The sequence below is a fragment of the Aquarana catesbeiana genome, linkage group LG04, assembly GCF_042186555.1.
Source record: "Aquarana catesbeiana isolate 2022-GZ linkage group LG04, ASM4218655v1, whole genome shotgun sequence".
In the NCBI taxonomy this organism is placed as follows: domain Eukaryota; kingdom Metazoa; phylum Chordata; class Amphibia; order Anura; family Ranidae; genus Aquarana; species Aquarana catesbeiana.
This window is the reverse complement of record NC_133327.1, coordinates 516,176,275-516,195,627: the sequence shown is the minus strand read 5'-3', so window position 1 is coordinate 516,195,627 and position 19,353 is coordinate 516,176,275. Positions and strand designations below refer to the sequence as shown.

General features: G+C 38.9%; 1 protein-coding gene across 7 annotated transcripts in view; it reads left to right on the top strand.

Annotated features, from left to right (window-relative positions):
- UTRN (utrophin) overlaps positions 1–19,353 on the top strand; it is a 1,071,426-nt gene that overhangs the window by 351,328 nt on the left and 700,745 nt on the right. For all 7 annotated transcript variants that reach the window (XM_073627744.1, XM_073627752.1, XM_073627745.1 and 4 more), the window contains 3 exons: positions 13,788–13,967; positions 14,560–14,688; positions 16,677–16,847. In XM_073627744.1, the coding sequence (XP_073483845.1) occupies positions 13,788–13,967; positions 14,560–14,688; positions 16,677–16,847 (480 nt within the window). The remainder of the gene's footprint in view (positions 1–13,787; positions 13,968–14,559; positions 14,689–16,676; positions 16,848–19,353) is intronic.

Sequence of the window (19,353 nt, the reverse complement as noted above, 5' to 3'; positions counted from 1 at the left end):
TGAACGTATGCCAGATAAGGGGTTGCATAACTGAAATTAAAATTAGATTTTCTCCAGTGTTTTTTGGGGGGCTAGTCTACATCATTTAGTCAGTTTGCATTTGCCTTTCAATATGGGAAAAATATATCTCGAATGTGTGCTAATATCACTAACCATGACTTTAAATGGAAAAAATAAAATAAAGAAGCCATAGTGCAGACATTGCAATGGATAACACAGTGTACATGTACATGTACATGCTCACTGTGACTAATGCTGGACATAGATGGCTTAAAATTTGGCTGGTTCATTAGGGATCAGCTGAATTTCACTCCATGTATGACAATTTCTGTTCTAACAGCTGCAGTTGCTAATCAATGTATTCTGACAGCGGGAAGGATTCCCCTATCCACCTCACTTGTGTGGATGGGGGAATCTATTTGTTTTTTTTTTTTTCATTCAGCCTGTTGGCTCTGAATGAATGAAAAAAAAATCAATGGCCAGCTTTAATTCACCGCTTCTTATGAATGCTTTTTGTAATGGTCGATACCTGTACTTTATTACTGGGTCTTCTTACTTAAAATGGAACTGTAGGCATTATTTTTTTCATTTTGGATAAAGTAAGGGAGGGTTATAACCCCTGTCAGATTTTTCTTCGCCATCTGTGTCTCATTGCAGAGTTTTTCCTTCATGTCCTGTCCCATAGTCAAACAAGAAGGGATAGGAAATACCTGCAAATTAAGAGAATTTCTTGGAACCCCTAGGTCACCATAACTAGTGTCCCCATTGGAAGATTTCCCCTCTATTACTTTTCTGGGAACAACCCAAATTTGGGATTTTCTTTACTTTCACTTTCAATGACAATGTTAAACAGGACAAATAGAGAGGGTGAATCTCCCTAGCTGGGACACAGATGGCGTTAAGAACTGACAGGTGTTCTAACCTTTCTCCACTCTATCCAAAGCTAAAAAAAAAAGTTTTGCCTTTAGTTATACTTTAAGTTTTTTGGGGACTTTTTTTTTTACATTTGTAAAAAACATCCCCCCAAAAATTAAATAAGCATGTGCAGTGTGTTTGAGATCAAAGGGGACATGTAGATGCAGTAGGCAACATCTTGACATACAGTGCCTGGAAAAAGTATTCACACCCTTTGAAATGTTCCACATTTTGTCATGTTACAACCAAAAACATAAATATAATTTATTGGGCTTTTATGTGATGGATCAACACAGAGTGGCACATAATTGTAAAGTGGAAGGAAAATGATAAATGTTTTTCAAATTTCTTTACAAATAAATATCTGAAAAGCGTGGAACCAATTGCCTTCAGAAGTCACCTAATTAGTAAATAGAGTCCACCTGTGTGTAATTTAATCTCAGTATAAATACAGCTTTTCTGTGAAACCCTATTTGTTACAGAACCTTAGTGAACAAACAGCATCATGAATGCCAAGGAACACTCCAGTCAGGTCAGGGATAAAGTTGTGGAGAAGTTTAAAGTAGGGTTAGGTTTTAAAAAAAATATCTCAAGCTTTGAACATCTCATGGAGCACTGTTCAATCCATCATCTGAAAATGAAAAGAGTATGGCACAACTGCATACCTACCAAGACATGGACGTCCACCTAAATTTACAGGCCGGGCAAGGATAGAATTAATCAGAGAAGCAGCCAAGAGACCCATGGTAACTCTGGAGGAGCTGCAGAGATCCACAGCTTAGGTGAGAGAATCTGTCCACAGGACAACTATTAGTCGTGCACTCCACTAATCTGGCCTTTATGGAAGAGTGGCAAGAAGAAAACCATTATTGAAAGAAAGTCAAAAGAAGTCCCATTTGCAGATTGCGAGAAGGCGTGTGTGGGACACAGCAAACATGTGGAAGAAGGTGCTCTGGTCATATGAGACCAAAATTCAACTTTTTGGCCTAAAAGCAAAACACTATGTGTGACGGAAAACTAACACTTTACATCATCCTGAACACACCATCCCCCCTGTGAAACATAGTGGTAGCAGCATCATGTTGTGGGGATGCTTTTCTTCAGCAGGGACAGGAAAGCTGGTCAGAGTTGATGGGAAGATGGATGGAGCCAAATACAGGGCAATCTTAGAAGAAACCTGCTAAAGTCTGCAGAAGACTTGAGACTGGGGCGGTGGTTCACCATCCAGCAAGACAACGACCCTAAACATACAGTCAGAGCTACAATGGAATGGTTTAGATCAAAGCATATTCATGTTTTAGAATGGCCCAGTCAAAGTCCAGACCTAAATTCAATTGAGAATCTGTGGCAAGACTTGAAAATTGCTGTTCACAGATGCTCTCCATCCAATATGACAGAGCTTGAGCTATTTTGCAAAGTAGACTGGGCAAACATTTCATGCTGTAGATGTGCAAGGCTGGTAGAGAAATACCCAAAAAGACTTGCAGCTGTAATTGCAGTGAAAGGTTCTACAAAGTATTGACTCAGAGGGGCTGAATACAAATGCGCGCCACATTTTTCAGATATTTATTTGTAAAAAAATTTGCAAACCATTTATTATCTTCCTTCCTTTTCACAATTATGTGCCACTTTGTGTTGGTCTATCACATAAAATCCCAATAAAATACATTTACATTTTTGGTTGTAAATACTTTTTCAAGGCACTGTACGCATTAAATTTAAATATATATGCATGAAAGCCATGAAAAAGCTTCCTCTGGAGGTTGAACGCACACTGTGAATGTGGACCAACACAAGTTATTTACCAAGAATGAATGCACTACCAGATTACTTAGGAGATCATGCTGAGCCATGAACACTCATGCTAATCCACAGCCCAGGGGTAACCTCAGCCTTCATGGTGATTTCTTGCTGTTCTTTGCATTTTCTTTCAGTTGATAAGGCCCACTGAGTTCTTCCCATGTATACTCTTGGAATTGTTTACAGATGTTTTTGATATATTTTTCGTATAAAATTGTTGTACCACGAGCATACTACAAAATATCTTTTTATTCTAATGAAATTATTGCAAAATTACATTTATCTAATGTAATAAAGTAATAGTAGAATTGGAAGCAAATAAGAACTCCACCTAAGAACTTTTTGGGTAGATAGTGATCAGGGAACATTGTGCAACCCTACTGTGACAGATGATTTTTTTTAACTTTCTCTTTTCTAATTTTTAAGGCTGCTTTCAAACTGATCAGTTTTTCTTCTTTTTTTGCGGAAGTGGAAGAAAAATGCATGACCAATAAATCCTATGGAACTCTACATACTGGTCAGTTGTGTGTCTGTTGCTTTTTCCTGCTTGCTGCATTTTTGGTACCTGTTTGGTGCGTTAAAAAAATGCACTAAAAATGCACCTCCCTAATAAAATGAATGGAAACCGCATCAAAAATTTTGCAAACACACATCAAAAACGCACCCACGATTACAATTTTGGTGCAGTTTTGAGTCACATGTCCTTTTTTCACAGGTGCAAAACACACCAGAAAAACGGCAAAAACGCGTGTGCTTTTACCGTGTTTTTGCAATGAAACAGTGTGAAAGTAGCCTTGCTGATCCTAGACCTATACTTTGGCTATGTTGTCTTCAATTTTTTCGCAGGCCCAATAGCAGAAGTAGCAAAAGGGGAGGAAGGGGGTATTGGTGGAGGAAATTCATGATGGTAGATCTTTAAAGCGCAACTAAACCCTCTTGGTCAACTTTAACTATTTTTAATCCTTAGTCCACTAGCATTAGTAAATAGATAGGGAGGAATATTATATTTACTTGCGTTTTTTTATATTTCTTCAGTTGCTTCCTGGTTTCCAGCCTAGAAATTATGTCATACAGTACATCCTAGAAGTCTTCATGGGCATTTTTTTTTTTTTATCTTGGCTTTGTTAGCTAAGCACACCCTCCTGTCTACATGCCTGAGCAAAGGGCAGATTGATTCCACAAAGTAAATGCTACGTGAATCATCTGCCCTTACTCAAAATGACAGCGAGTAGAACTACTAGGGACGTTTTTCAAAGTGATTTCAATTTGATTTTTCAGCAAATTAAACATGGAGACAAGGATGTATGGGTGAGTTTGCTTTGAATATTAAAAATAAATTAAATAGTGTTTTCATTTTGTGGGGCTCTGATACAGTTAAGAGGCATTTGTGCCCCTGAGCTATGCTATGTGTCTCCACATGCCCTCTCACAGGAGTTTGAGTGACAACAGCAGGAGCCTATGGCTCCCGCTATTCTCATCTCAGTCTTGGAGACCAGGAAGTGAGAGGAGTGGTGCTGAAGCCAGAACACTGCAGGCCCAGGTGAGGACGGCGCTGGATATTTGGACAGGTAAATGTCCTTTTATTAACCACATGCCAACCAGGCCATAGCCGAAAGACGGCTACAGCATGGTCGGCTTATTCTGGGAGGGCGTCCATGGACGTCTTCCCAGAATCTTGCTTCCGCATGCCCCCTGGAATATCCGTGACTGCATCACGGTAAATGGCCGCTGATAGTGGCCGTTTACCATGTAATCGCTCCGTCCAATGACAGAGCATTCACTTGTAAACAAACCGGCGTCATGTCCGGTTCCTCTCTCCCCTCCTCATACCGTTCGGTACAGAGAGGGGAGAGATCAAGTGCTGACGCGCTGTGGGATGGATGTGTACTGCCCACAGCGCCGATATGTGCCCATCCCAGCAATACTCATCCATCCCAGGAATAAAATAATCATCCATACCAGCAATACTCATCCATACTAGCAATAAAATAATCATCCATACCAGCAATACTCATCCATACTAGCAATAAAATAACCATCCATACCAGCAATACTCATCCATTCCAGCAATAAAATACTCATCCATCCCAGCAATACTCATCCACCCCAGCAATAAAATACTCATCCATCCCAGCAATGCTCATCCACCCCAGCAATAAAATACTCATCCATTCCAGCAAAAAAATACTCATTCATCCCAGCAATAAAATACTCATCCATCCCAGCAATACTCATCCATCCCATCAATACTCATCTATTCCAGCAATACTCATCCATCCCAGCAATACTCATCCATCCCAGCAATACTCATCCATCCCAGCAATACTCCATCCCAGCAATACTCATCCATCCCATCAATACTCATCTATTCCAGCAATACTCATCCATCCCATCAATACTCATCCATCCCAGCAATACTCATCCATCCCAGCAATACTCATCCATCCCAGCAATACTCCATCCCAGCAATACACCCATCCCAGCAATACTAATCCATCCCAGCAATACTCATCAATACTCATCCATCCTCAGCAATACTCATCCATTCCAGCAATACTCATCCATTCCAGTAATACTCATCCATCCCAGCAATACTCATCCATCCCAGCAATACTCATCCATCCCAGTAATACTCATCCATCCCAGCAATACTCATCCATCCCATCAATACTCATCCATCCCAGCAATACTCATCAATACTCATTCATCCATCCATACTCATCCATCCTCAGCAATACTCATCCATCCATCCATACTCAGCAATACCCATCCATCCATACTCAGCAATACTCATCCATCCATCCATCCATACTCAGCAATACCCATCCATCCATACTCAGCAATACTCATCCATCCATCCATGCTCAGCCATCCATACCCAACAATACTAATCCATCGATCCATGCTCAACAATACTCATCCATCCTTCCATGCTCAGCCATCCATACTCAGCAGTACTCATCCATCCATCCATACTCATCCATACTCATCAATACTCATCCATCCATACTCTGCAATACTCATCCATCCCATCCACACTCAGCCATACCCAGCCTCAGCAATACCCGACCCAGCCATCCTATCCATACCCAGCCATACTCAGCCATCCCATCCACGCTCAGCCATACCCACCTAGCCATACCCCACCCAGCCATACTCAGCCATATCCGACCCAGCCATACCTAGCCATCCCATCCATAACCACCCAGCCATACTCAGCCATACCCACTCAGCCATACTCAGCCATCCCATTCATACTTAGCCATCCCATCCATACTTAGCCATACCCAGCCATCCACATTCATGGCTCAACCATGCTTAGCCATCCCCATCCACAGATCATCCATGCCACTACAGTGCCTCAAAGTGTAATAGGTAGTCAAATTAGATTTGACATTTATGCCCCTACAACGCCTGATGGTGCTCCCTGCATGTTGGACCTCTGTGGACCTCTGTATGTGGCCAGGCTGTGTAAAAGTCTCACACATGTGGTATCGTTATACTCAGGAGGAGTAGGAGAATCTATTTTGGGGTGTAATCTTTGGTATGTACATGCTATGTGTTAGAAATATTGTAAAAATGGACAACTTTGTGTAAAAAAAAAAAAAAATTCGTTTTCATTTTCTTTCCACATTTTCGAAAAATTTGTAGAAAAAAATGACAAGTTCAAAAGACTCGATATGCCTCATAGATTATACGTTGGGGTGTTTTCTTTCCATAATGGGTTAATATCTGCAGAGTTTTTTTTGTCCTGGTGCTCCAGGGCCTTCAAAATTGCAAGAGGTAGTCAAGAAATTAGATGTAATAAAAGAAAGAAATTAGATGTAATTTATGCTCCAGAACACCTGATGGTGCTTCCTGCATGTTGGGCCTCTGTATGTGGATATACTGTGTAAAAGTCTCACACATGTGGTATCGCCGTACTCAGGAGGAGTAGTAGAATGTATTTTGGGGTGTAATTTGTAGTATGCATATGCTGTGTGTGAGAAATAACCTGATAATATGACACTTTTGTGAAAAAAGAAAAAAAATCTTGATTTTGCAAAGAATTATGGGAAAAAATTACAACTTCAAAAAACTCACCATGCCTCTTTCTAAATACCTTTGAATGTCTACTTTCCAAATAGGGGTCATTTGGGGTGTATTTGTACTTTCCTGGCTTATTAGGGTCTCAAGAAATGAGATAGTCTGTCGGTACTTCAGGTGTGATCAATTTTCAGAGATTGGCACCATATCTTGTAGACTCTATAACTTTCACAAAGACCAAATAATATACACCGGTTTGGGTTATTTTTACCAAAGATGTAGCAGTATAAAGTTTGGCCAAAATGTATTATGAAAAATTACGAATTTGCAAAATTTTATAACAGAAACAAAGAAAAATGTATTTTTTTTTTTTACAGAATTTTTGGTCTTTTTTCATTTATAGCGCAAAAAATAAAAAACCCAATGGTGATTAAGTACCACCAAAAGAAAGCTCTATTTGTGTGAAAAAAGGGATAAACATTTCATATGGGTACAGTGTTGCATGAATGAGTAATTGTCATTCAAAGTGTGAGAGCACTGAAAGATGAAAATTGGTCTGATTAGGAAGGGGGTTTAAGTGCCCAGTGGTCAAGTTGTTAAAAGACAGCAGCCACGGTATTTATTTTTTTCATACAGCCTGAACACATACTATATATCAGGGACGTGCGGTGAGGTCCGTGGCTGGTGAGGCACTGGCTAGTATCAGAGCTAGATACACACCAATATCCTTGTGAAAGGAATCTATTGGACAGCAGATTTTTATTTTTTATTTCTGCATTCTGTAACAGCCCTTTAAATGCTGAGATTTCACTGGGCAAGTATAGGGCTGTTACAGAATGCAGAAATAAAAAATAAAAATTACACTGGGTTCTATAGAGCTACCAACAGTCCTGATTTTATTAAAACAAGTCCTTATGTTGGTTAAATTAGTAAACTATGAGAACTAATAAAAAGTGCCATATTTAATCTATATAATATAACCTGAACCATTCTCTGATTATATAGATTATATATAGGACCTTCATTAGTTCTCATAGTTTACTAATTAGACATACCAGCATAAGGACTTGTTTTAGCGTATGTAAACAGCGTTCAAACCACACATGTGAGGTATCGTCGCGAACGTTTGAGTGAGAGCAATAATTCTAGCCTTAGACCTCCTCTATAACTCTAATCATGTAACCTGTAAAACATTTTGAATCGACGCCTATGGAGATTTTCAAGAACTGAAGTTTGGAGCCATTCCACAAGTGTGTGCAATTTTAAAGCGTGACATGTTGGGTATCTATTTACTCGGCGTAACATTATCTTTCATCAGTCATTTTAAAGTGGTGTTCCAGCTGCAAACATTTTTTTTTTTAAAGTCAGCAGCTTCAAACACTGTAGCTGCTGACTTTTAATAAGGACACTTACCTGTCTCACGAGCCTGCGATTTTGGCTCCCCGAGGCCGATCCGTCTATCGGATTGGGTGCAGGCGCCGCCATTCCAACTAAGGGAAACTGAGAGTGTGAAGGCTCCACTGCCGGTTTCCTACTGCGCATGCGCAAGTCGCACAGCGCTTTCTGAATGGCCTTCTCGTCTTCTGGGACACACACAGGTCTCAGAAGTCAGCGGGGGAGAAGAGAAAATGACGCCCTGGCTAGACAAAAGTACTCTTAGTACTTCAGAAAAGGTAAGTAAGAAAAAAAAAAAATTATCCAAAATCGAGTGGTGGAGGGTTGGTCTTTCCTTTAAGACAAAGTAGTAAAAGTGGGTGGAACTCTGCTTTAAATATTTATTATTATTGATATGACTGATCCACAGTCAAGTTTTAGATAAGAAGGATTTTGATGGTAAATAAATGAGAAAGGGGGTAGTGGAGGGTTTTGCTGTGTTTTTTCCCTCTCTCTCTGTGATGTATTTGGAGAATTTTGGAGCTATATGTATACTAAGGGGTATTTTTAAAGGATCTGTGGTATGTAAACTTAAGGAGTATTTGGAAAACGAATAAAAAAGAAATTAAACGTAACATCATCTTTCACATTATACAAAAAAATTGGGCTACCTATATAGTGTTTTTTTTTTTATTCATGAAACTTTAAAAAAAAAAAAAAAAAAAAACACATTTGAAAAATTGCTGCGCAAATACCATGTGACATAAAAAGTTGCAACGACCGCCATTTTATTCCCTAGGACAGTGATGGTGAACCTTGGCACCCCAGATGTTTTGGAGCTACATTTCCCATGATGTTCATGCACTCTGCAGTGTAGTTGAGCATCATGAGAAATGTAGTTCCAAAACATTTGGAGTGCCAAGGTTCGCCATCACTGCCCTAGGGTGTCTAAGGTAATTTACTATATTTTCAAAAACTGTACTCAAGCAGGTGGCTTAATGGACAAATTACTGAAGTTTGAAGTTATAACCTCAAACCAGTAATTTCACAGTAAATAGATAAATAATACATCATTATGTTATAACATATAACGTATTAATATATTATTTAGCTTGATTTAAAAAAGTACCTTTTCAGCAGCAGTAGATTCTCCATCTTAACTGTGTAAGAAAAACATGGGATTATGGATAAACCTTATACCAATAAGCCCAAGTTTTTTCCTTGTAGTTAAGAGAGTTTTTTTTTTTTATGTTCATGTTTCTGCCTCACCTGCTTCCCTTGACTGCATGTCCCTGCTATATATATAGATATATCTATATATATCTATATATAGATATATCTGTATATAGATATCTTGCTGATCAAAGAAGAAAGCAAAGTAAAAGAGACATGAGCGCATCATCCCTGTACTGTCTGTAATTTCCTGTCCAGTTGTAGCCTGGGGAGGGGTCCATAGCAGTTTGTGTGCAGGGTTATGCCCTGGATGTTGGCTCAAACTTGTCTTGAGAAAAAAGAGGGGTTGAATCTCGCTAGAGAGGATTAGCGATCATACACGTCATCACCAAACCAAATGATTAAAATTGAGTGAAAAAATCCCCATTAGTGCATTAAACATGAAATTCAAAACACATTATCAAATTAATATTCAATCAAAAATGAAAAAAACAAAAATTATGTATAAAAGTCCATATACAAAAAATGTGAATCACCCAAGTGATATAAAAATATGAAAGAAACTCAAAAAGGTTCCAAAATACATGAATTCTTGCTATGAGAAGAGAAAAGTGCTTGTTCCACCACCGTAAATGAGACTGGCCGCTTACCAGAAACTCGTGATCCCCTGTTACAGAGGATCAGAGAGAGCTGTTTGTCAATACTGATTCGAACCACAACCAATGGACCAGAAGCCTTATATCGAGATGAGACATCAGAAACTTTGGTATCATACTAGGGATGTTCACACTGACAGATACTCAGACATCAGCCCACAGCATTACGGATATGGCATGAAAGGAAAGAAGGCTCCATATAGTGTAAAATCGTTGACTTTATTAAAATGAATAAAAGAATTAAACTCACATGTTAGTAGACAATAGTAGGCGTATAGTGTAGTCTGGAGCGCCGGCCGGAAGCTCACAGACAGCCCGTCCTACTGGAAACAACAGCAGCAGTGGGAGGTGACGAGAACACGTCGCTCTGCCCTACGCGGCATTTCGTGATAGAGTCACGTCATCCATCTTGCATACACGCAGTCACACAAATATTGTCGGAAATTCCGAATGTAAAGAACGCAGTGACATACAACACCTACGACGAGCCGAGAAAAATGAAGTTCAATAGCCAGTGCGGCTCTTCTGTTTGATTCAACAAGTTTTGTTGTCTGAAAATTTGAGAACCTGCTCTCAAACATTTGTTGGCGGAAATTCCGCCAACAAATGTCCGATGGAGCCTACACGCGGTCGGACTTTCCGACAACAAGCTCACATCCAACATTTGTTGTCGGAAAATCCTATCGTGTATGCAGGGCATAAGTGGGTTGATCGATGCTGGCCATCATTCGACATCAAAGACGAACATCTAGTGTTGTAAAAAGAGTATGTAAGAGACGACTCTAGATTGAATATGTTTACAGCAAAACTTGATTTTGGTATTATATATTTTATTTTACATTTTTTTTAGCTTTCATTTCTACATTTTTATTTTGACTTGAGTTCTACTTTGACAAATCTCAATCTTGTGCGTGTAACTGTCACATTGTACACACCTGTACAAATAAGCAAGTGAACTCTTACTAACTAATGCGAATGGATGTAAAGTATATAAAGCAAAATTGAAGAAAAGATCAAACAGCATATTTAATAATCTGCTTGAGGTGATTAGCACTTGGTACTCAGAAATACTCATTATCGCACCCCTTCATTAACTTGATTATGACAAGCAATGCTAAAACCTGTAGCATTCTTTTCATTTATTGGGCTTTGTTTGGCCACTATAAAAGACTATAATTCCAAAATCAAACAACGTGGAGTTCAGCCATGAACCAGATATTTTCATTACGCTGCATTTATGTGTAAAGCACTTTATTTAATCATACATGCTCCGATCCATTCCTCAAATAACAAAATACACACAGCTTGCCACTGCATCAGCATTAATTGAGCTGAGATTTCTTTCTGAATTATGAGTACACAGCAAAAACAAATTGTGCCTGACTTATTAAATGACTTAATTATAACTCACTTGTGGCTTAGCTGCACCAGGATGCAAATTACTTTTGGATAATGAATCTTTAATCGCTTCAAATTGCAAATTGCATGCTGCATAAATTCTGTTGATGGATATTTACTGAATCTGTTTATATTAATGCTTTTTCTTTACTCTTTAAACTTTGTTGACAGTAGAATTTCTGTACTTTGGAATGATTTTCTACTTACAGAAATTATTTTTATTAAAAAAGAATTTAGTTGTTTCACCAGGAGGGCCAGCCATTTGTTAATTGGATAATAATTCAAAAATGAAACCGAGAACAGTTGTGCAACTGAACAACGCTTCTTCCTTGTAAATTATTGGCACAAAGAAGCTTAAAGTAAATCCTAACAATTACTTTTTCTTATTTGCTCCCTTTTGGTCTGCTAAATATACCATTGAAAGTGTTTTGTTATATCTGTTCAATAAATGCTAAAAATACTTCTTGATCTGATACCTTCCTATGCACTTTGTGCATAAGGAGGGGTTGAGGAGTGGTCTGTGTTTTTTGTAATCCATTAGAAATGAAGTAGGCTGAAGTAGGCTACCTTTTTACCGTCATGATTATATATGTATGCCTACAAGCTTTGTAAAGCAATAAAATTCCTTTATTCAGCTAATTACCTTCTTGCTGTCATATGCTTCATACAAAGTCCCATCCTCCCATTGCTCCCCCTTTTTGATAGACTTTAAATTGATTTTCATAACATAGTTTCCATTTGGACTGTCTGCAGGACAGGAAGTAAAGGTAAATCTACTCAATGGGACACAGAAATAAAAAACAAAAACTGACTGTGATTTTTTCATTCCTTATCATTCCAAAGTTTTGGTTTCATATGTACTTTAACAAAGTAAATACTGCAAAATGTGTGTTTCAGAGCTTAGAAAATAAGGTGAAGCCTGTGTAAAATGATGCAGACATTGCTAATATACAGGAACGCCTAGGAAAAGTATTTCTACCTTTGCAGTTTAATTTGAGAAACCCCCCCGCTATATGTTTGTTATGCGTTTCCATTGACATAGCATACAAAAAATTATTTAACCACTTCATTACCACGCTATAGCCAAAAGAGAGCGCAGCTTTCTCGTTCTGGGGCGTGCATCGGTGCACTCTGTGACTTCTGTGTCCTTAGGACACAGCTGATGAGGGATCGTTGTAAAGGGCCAATCACAGCGTTCCTTTACCATGTGTCCAATCACAGCTGATTACATGTAAACAGACTTGCTGGTTATCGGCATTCCTTTCCTCACATGCTGTGTCTGTGTGAGGAAAGGAGTACTGGTATCCGGCAAGGCTGTCAGCACACTGGGGGTTATTTACGAAAAGGCAAATCCACTTTGCACTACTTGGAAGTGCAGTCGCTGTAAATCTGAGGGGTAGATCTGAAATGAGGGGAAGCTCTGCTGATTTTATCATCCAATCATGTGCAAGCTAAAATGCTGTTTTTTATTTTCCTTGCATGTCCCCCTCAGATCTACAGCTACTGCACTTCCAAGTGCACTTCCAGTGCAAAGTGGATTTGCCTTTAGTAAATAACCCCCACTGTTTACACTGATAATTGGGGGAAATGATCATCAGTGTCCTGATTATCAGTGCAGCCTTATCAGTGCCCATCAGTGCCCATCAGTGCAGTCTTATCAACACACATCAGTGAAGAAGAAAAGTTACTTATTTGCAAAATTTATTAACATAAACTATGAACATTTTTTCACATTTTTGTTCTTTTTTTGGTTTGTTTAGCAAACAATAAAAAAGCCCAGTGGTGAATAAATGCCACCAAAAGAAAAATCTATCTATCTAAAAAAATGATAAAAATTTAGTTTGGGTACAGTGTTGCATGATCGCGCAATTGTCATTCAAAGTGCGACAGCGCTAAAAGCTGAAAATTGGGCCTGGACAGGAAGGGGGTGAAATAGTCTGGTATTGAAGTGGTTTAATAAATATAAGGCAAGCAGCAAATTGTATTTTTTTTTTACATGTTATGCTATGTTAATTGGAACTGTTATTTTAAAGTCCGGCAGTGATGTATGCTGGGAAATTGCTGCCATGACAAGTTTTTAGAAGTGCTGCACTAGTGAACAGGATGCTCATACGCTCAGAAATATTTATACACATCTGTATATGACAGCGTGGGGTAAATAGGCTTGTTGTAGAATAAGGTATACATCTGTATTACATAAAATAGTATTATGTACAAAGAACCATGTTGCTGTGTATTTTTATGCTTTGGCTGTTCTTCTACATTTTTAAAATAATGTTTGTACATAATAGGTGTTGTAACTTACAGTGACTAAAGTACTTAGAGTTAGTGGTGAGAGGTGAAAAGATGGTGAGTGTCCTGTGCTGCTAAACAGTGTGTGAAACAAGAGAGAGTTTGAAGGGTTTGCCGGCGTGCTCTGAATAATCAGGCCTGCTTCTTTTGTAGAACGTACTGAAGGAACTAGAGAGGAGGAAAGCTGATTTGAACAGCGTGACGGAGAGTAGTGCAGCTCTACAGTGCCTAGTGGAGGGAAGCGAGATCATCCTGGAAGAAAAGCTGTGTGTTCTTAATGCTGGCTGGAGCAGAGTACGTACCTGGACAGAGGATTGGTGCAATACTCTGCTGGTAAGTAAGCAGCAATACTATAGCATAACACACTAAGTCTAATTGCATTGATTATTGTGGACATCTAACAATTCTTTTCTGCTGTTTTTAATGAAAACACAGGTTTCCTGGCACCATAAAATATCAGCATCCACATTTTTCTAGCTGCACACATTTTTTTCACACTTAAAATGTTATTCTTTGTTATATATAAAACCTTACTTTTGGGTTTCTTAATATACTAATTTCGGGAGAGTAAGGTAGGTCAGTGCCTTGTTTATTTCACTGCTGCTTCATTATCCTAAAAAGATGCTATATATAGTGCATTGTTTGTTCTTTACAAAAGTCTTTTCAATTCCTATTTTATATGTTTTATTTTTTGTTTGTTAATCTAATGTTTGCCAGTAATACTTATGACATATTCCAAGAGTCAATGTCATGCAATGCGTTTTTGCTGACCTGTTGCATTATAAGGTCTACCCCATTATATGTGCCCTAAATTCTAGACCATCCTCTAATGTCTCCATTCAGTGCCAGCTCTGTAAATTAACACTCATTATTGGCTATTCACTTAACTGCTTTCAGCCAATACCCCATCTATGTCTTTTGTTAGAATCACCAGAGTCAGATGGAGATTTTCGATGAGAATGTTGCTCACATAAGCACTTGGCTCTACCAAGCGGAAGCCCTTCTTGATGAGATTGAGAAAAAGCCAGTGATCAAGAAAGAAGAAACTGTGAAGGTAATGTTTCACTTGCACTGAATGCTGAATGCCCTGTATGTGGTTTGTCCTGTCTTGTGGCCATTGACACAGTACTGGATGACTTCTTGTAAGTCTGAACAAACTTTCTTAGACACTTAAGTTCTGATTTACCCTAAAAGCATCTTGTTATGGCTGAGTGCAGGCTGACAAAACGTGGACTGCAAGTTTCTGCATCTATGGTTATGAATGATTCTACGAGTAATATGCAGATAGATTTGATAGATTCTATATCCGAGCCCCAGAATAGATATAAGCCTCATTTATATTAGCTTTGTGTATAAGAACACTAGTTATTACTGTTAGCGTATACTATACCATGATGTCATTGGCTTCAGATAAATAAATTCCTTCTACTCACTAGCATACTACTCTCTTACTCTTGAATGAAAATGAATAAGTATTTAACAAAATGCAGTATAAGCCAGGGACCAGGGGTCTCAAAACTTGCTAAACAAGGGCAAGTTTACTGTTCTTCAGACTTTAGGGGGCCAAGCTCAGGCCATTGAGAGTAGATAATGCCTCAGACTTGGTGGTCAGTGGGAGTAAAAAAAAAAATACATATTACCCATGTGGTCAGTAGCAGGAAGAATAGTGCCCCCTCAATTTGTGTCAGTGGAAGAAATAGTGCCCCATCATTGTTGTCAGTAGGAATAATAGTTCCCCATCATTGGTGGCAGTAGAAGGAATAGTGCCTCATCATTAGTGTCAGTGGGAGGAATAGTGCCCCATACTTGGTGTCAGAGGGGGAATTTGTGCCCCGCTGTTGGTGTCAGTGGTGGGGGGAATAGTGCATCTCATCAGTGGAAGGAATAGTGTCCCAAAGGCTGGATAAAGTCAGGCAAAGGGCCGCAGTTTGAAGACCACTGCTCTAAACAATTGATTTTAATGTTTTAGTGCATAAGGAGTGCACAGTGGTATGATTGTCCCTGATTGTAAAATCTCATTTAGATCTACACGTAATTATGTAGTACAAAGGTCTGATGAAAAAATCTGAAAAAATTGTGTTTATGTAGGCCCTCACATTACATAGTGTCAGTAAATTTAAAAGGGATTGTACAAAAAGGTTGTAACATGTGTGACCAGCCTAATACAGTTTACAATGTTTCTACTAAAGTAGAGACAGTATTAGAGGTTAAGACCAACCAACAGTGACACTTTCTTTTTGATTGATGCGGCTTACATGTGTTTCAGAGATTCCATCTTCTTGCTCAGGTTTCCAGCTTTGCTCCCCTAATGGCCACTATAAATTCAAATATGGGAGTTTTACTCCTTCTGTTCTCCCTGTGCTTGTGTGGGTTTCCTCCAGGTACTCTGATTTCCTCCCACACTCCATAGACATGCTGATAGGTAACTGATTCCTTCCTAATATGGCCCTAGTATGTGTATGTATGAATTAGACAGGGACCTTGGATTGTAAGCAAGTTGAAGGCAAGGACTGATGAGAATTTACAATACGTAAAGTGCTGTGTAAATTGCCAGCACTATAAATACCTGTAGTAATAATAATAATACTGCTGCACCCTTCAAATATCTTGGTCCTGGTAAGAGATGTAAGAAATATTGGAGACCTTTGAGTGATTAGTCCTTCTGCACCAGACAACCTGTAACAGGAATCAAGTTTGACAGTCCATACATTTCTCAGATGTATGGTAAATTCTTCCTACTCACTAGCATACTACACTCTTACTCTCTAGTAGTGTGCTAGTGACAGTGAAGCAACCTATTTAGCTTCACAGCAAATGATATGACCCAGAACAATCATGTGGTTGAATCTGTCATAAAAGATTCTCTAAAAAATAGGTTATTTTTAAATCTTAACATATTAGCTCCTTTTGCATTTGTTATAGATTCAGGTTCTTTAAATTTATTTGAATATTTCAGGTTTCTGACTGACATTAATGAAGCATGCATACAAGAGCGTGTCTTAGAATATATAGATAATTATCACTTCTGTTATGTCTTTTCAGCGTTTGCTGTCAGAGCTTGATGATGTCAGTCTCAGAGTAGATAATGTTCGTGACCAGGCCATAATTCTTATGAACAGCCGTGGTAATTCCTGTCGTGAATTGGTAGAACCAAAGCTGGCTGAACTAAACCGCAACTTTGAGAAAGTCTCTCAGCACATAAAGGCTGCCAAGGTAACAGTAACACATGCCAGTGACCAGAAAGGATACAGGATGGTTTGTAGTAATGCAGACATACAGTACCTTACTTTCTGGCTTTAAACCATGGTGGACTTAGAAACAATTCATACGTGTTAAAAAAAAAACAACTTGTTACGGTTTATAAGATTGTGCTTATGTTTTGTAGATTATTAAGTGTAATCATTATTATGCTGCAAAATGAGGAAGATTTGACAAATAGGTCCACTCAAAATGTATATAATAGTTATGGGTGTACATTGATGGGTTGAGTTACCCACTGGCTTATTTCTTTTACAAACTTGGCCATTTTAATGTCAAAATAGGGTGCCATACTCCACTTGTGGAGTTTCCATAATGTAAGATTAATAAATAAGTGTCGAGTCCAGAACTGAAACTAGTAGAACTTTGTAATCGTCACAAAGGCAATGTCTCATCCAAACTCCAAAAGTATATAAGAAACAAACAAGTTAATCGACCCACCAAGTATTTCCTATACTGTAGTATCAATTTGGGGTGGATTTGTCTTTCAAACGGATATCTACCTCTCTTGTAAATGAGAGAAACTTGCCCCTTCATTGCGATAGACAGCAGTGAAAACCCTGGCTGCAAAACAATTTAAGGGCCTATGTTGACAGACTTTGGATGTGTATCAATGGCATACGTTTGCCATCAATCTGAGATGCCTTTGAGATCATTCAGACTTAGTTGACGAGTACATTTGACCTCCATCTGACCTGCATTTCACCTGCTTCAAGTGGGTTTTGCATTCCTGTAGCCTTGTATGGGAAATCAAAACCCATCTCTGATGCGAATAAAGCCCATTAACACCTAAACACTAGGAAAATTCAATGTAAATCAAACAACCTAAGTACAAGCAACAGGTAACTGTCCCCTTTGAAAGCTTTCTTTACCACTTGAGTATTACAGACTTTGACAGTTATGGTATTTGTTGCTGTACAAAACTGCTCCTAATTGATGATATAAGCGGGATTGTGCTTTTCAGGAAACCTTCTCTAACCCTTGTGAACTAACCTTGACTTAATGGCTAAACTTTGTAGCACAACCACATGCTGGTCATCAGTTTACTGCATCACCAGCAGAGGTCCTATCCAGTGCTGCACAGTAAGCCATACTAGCTCATACTACCAGCATCTTCACTCAGTGATTTACTGGTCTTTTTATTTGAGCCTTTTTAGAAGTGTATTACAAGCATTTTTGAAGCTTATTACAAGTGGTTTACAGCTTCAGGCATTTTTGATTAGCCAATAGAAAGCACTAGGGGAAGGAGAAGTGGAGGAGATTAGGGGTGAAGAGCTGCTGTTTCAGCAGAAAACGCATCATGCCTCATAAAACGCTCAAGTCACGTGTTTTCAGGCATTTTTATTGAAGTCTATGGGGCCCAAAATGCTTGTAATCTACCAAAAAGAAGCTTATATACTTTTTTTGAGTGACAGGCATTTTGCTTCAGGTGACAGAATGCTCATATGTGAACAGGGGCCATTGAAATTAATGGGATTTGGCTTGTTGAGCGTTTTAGAGCTAGAAGCTTCAAGCAGAAAATTGCTCAGGTTTGAACGGGACTTTACTGTATGGTCCCATACAAGTCTGTGAGGGCTCAGCTGTCCAGGAGTGGGCAGTGCTGAAGAGGACTTCTGCTGGAGATACACTAAACAGAGTAATGGAAATACAGCCATGACCAAAAGTTTTGAGAATGACACAAATATACATTTTCAGAAAGTCTGCTGCTTCAGTGTTTTTAGATCTTTTTGTCCGATGTACTATGGTATACTGAAGTATAATTACAAGCATTTCATACGTGTCAAAGGCTTTTATTGACAATTACATTATGTTTATGCAAAGAATCAATATTTGCAGTGTTGACCCTTCTTTTTCAAGACCTCTGCAACTCGCCCTGGCATGCTGTCAATCAACTTTTGGGCCACATCCTGACTGATGGCAGCCCATTCTTGCACAATCAATGCTTGGAGTTTGTCAGAATTTGTGGCTTTTTTTGTTCACCCATCTCTTGAGGATTGACCACAAGTTCTCAATGGGATTAAGGTTTTGGGAGTTTCCTGGCCATGGACCCAACATGTCGATATTTTGTTCCCCAACCACTTAGTTATCACTTTTGCCTTATGTCAAGGTGCTACATGATACTGGAAAGGACATTGTTCCTCACCAAATTGTTCTTAGATGGTTAAGAGAAGTTGTTCTTAGAGGATGTTTTTGTACCATTCTTTATTCATGGTTGTGTTCGTAGGCAAATTTGTGAGTGAGCCCACTCCCTTTGCCGAGAAGCAACCCCCACACATGAATGGTCTCAGGATGCTTTACTGTTGGCATGACACAGGGCTGATGGTAGCGCTCACCTTTTCTTCTCCAGACAAGCTTTTTTATGGATGCCCCAATCGGAAAGGGGATTCATCAGAGAAAATTACTTTACCCCAGTCCTCAGCAGTCCAATCCCTGTACCTTTTGCAGAATATCAGTCTATCCC